Here is a 1,687-nt window from a genome sequence, read left to right on the forward strand (position 1 = left end):
AAACAGAAAGTGACAAGTGCCAAATTACGTGTTTCGTGTCAACCGCGTCAGCCAGCAACAACCATGGATTGCAGTGAGGATTGTTGTGAATGTTAACCATCAGCATTGCGTGTGACAAAGTGCTGAAAATCAGCAATCAATAAAAAGAGATAACCACAATTAGACGTGTAAGGCAAAGGTAGCAACAGCCTCAGAATTTGTGTGTTAGTAGGAAATATATATCAGTTGTACATCGCAACCTTTGTGATACTTAATAATAGACAAACTTTCAATCATTAGCTATTCCGTCTCAGAACAGCCGCATTCGGTTGAAATACTCCCGAAACCACAGCAGAACAACGCAGAACAACCAATAGCCTTTCATCCAGTAAGCACACGGTCATATATCATAATAATTAACTGTTTTGTGGCTTTGGTAAATTACCCAAAATCCAGTAAAGGAATTAATCGGGGGTGTTTCAACACGAATGCTTAAAAATTCTTTTGTAGTTAACCTATTTTCAGATTATGAAGAGTTCTTTGTTACAGCTTGTATTTTTGTTCCAGGTGGCACTGAACTTGATGGCTGTAGTGATGTTGTGAAGGCACAAAGTCGGAAGTTGTTAAACCTTCAGAAACAAGATTTTCAAAAGTACTTCTTCTCAGATACCAATATTTCGCCCCTGTTTGTGTCGGATACACAGATGTCTCAGTTGTTGTCACATAATTTGAGTGTAGTGACTGAATCTAGAAAACAGTTTCTTTTGCTTCCCTGTACCCCAAGCATTATGAGCAATACAGGACTCCTAACAAGACAAACACACAGAGCACAGCCCTCTGTCTTCTCTTGCCATTTCTGCAGTTTGGGAGCACAGTCCGGAAGTCTGACTCATGTTGACCGGACCGGCAGGGCGAAAATGGTCGATGTGGGTTCGAAGCTGGTGACAGAACGGACTGCTGCAGCACGAGCAAAGGTTTTTGTGGGACCCGAACTGATGAAACTCGTACGAAAAAATGGCCTGAAGAAAGGTGACGTACTTAGCGTTGCTCGCCTGGCGGGAATTGTGGGGTCCAAGCAGACGTCCAGCCTTATCCCTCTGTGTCATAACATATCTTTATCCTCTGTGGCTGTGGACATTGAACTGGACTCTGCTCTCAACTGTGTGATTGTAACTGGCACGGCAAAGTGTAGAGGGCAGACGGGTGTGGAGATGGAAGCTCTCACTGCTGTATCGGTGTCTGCCTTAACAGTGTACGATATGTGCAAAGCTGTGAGTCATGACATTGTGATATCTGAAATAATGCTTCTGGCCAAAAGTGGGGGAACTAGAGGAGACTTCCACCGGACATGAGCATCTGTGTGGGGCAGTGAAATAAGTTAAGTATACCTGGTGTGATGTAGGCAAATTTCAAAGTCTGTTCATAGTTATCATAAATTATATACACATCGAATTGGCCTGAATATAAGTTGCACCTTTAATTTCGAAAAAGAGAGAAACTTAATTAAAAATAATTTGTCAAGTTGCCCATTTACAAAAGCTTTTCAAAATGTGATTTACCCTTAACCAGTTTTTTTGTAGTACACTGTAGATAAATTACACACAAAAACAAAGCTTTCAGTTGCAGTTTTCATGTAAGACACTCTTAACTTCACTAACATTCATTGTTTTGTCACTGTCAGTATTTTTGTCACTCTCCTCCCAAAGTA

General features: G+C 41.2%; 1 protein-coding gene across 1 annotated transcript; it reads left to right on the forward strand.

The window, feature by feature from the left end:
• The first annotated feature begins 896 nt into the window (after positions 1 to 896).
• Positions 897 to 1,331, forward strand: LOC124622193 (molybdenum cofactor biosynthesis protein 1-like). The gene has a single exon (XM_047147844.1). The coding sequence runs from the start codon at positions 897 to 899 to the stop codon at positions 1,329 to 1,331; it is 435 nt and encodes a 144-aa protein (XP_047003800.1).
• Positions 1,332 to 1,687: the final 356 nt, after the last annotated feature.

The sequence above is a fragment of the Schistocerca americana genome, chromosome 1 (genome assembly GCF_021461395.2).
Source record: "Schistocerca americana isolate TAMUIC-IGC-003095 chromosome 1, iqSchAmer2.1, whole genome shotgun sequence".
Lineage (NCBI taxonomy): Eukaryota > Metazoa > Arthropoda > Insecta > Orthoptera > Acrididae > Schistocerca > Schistocerca americana.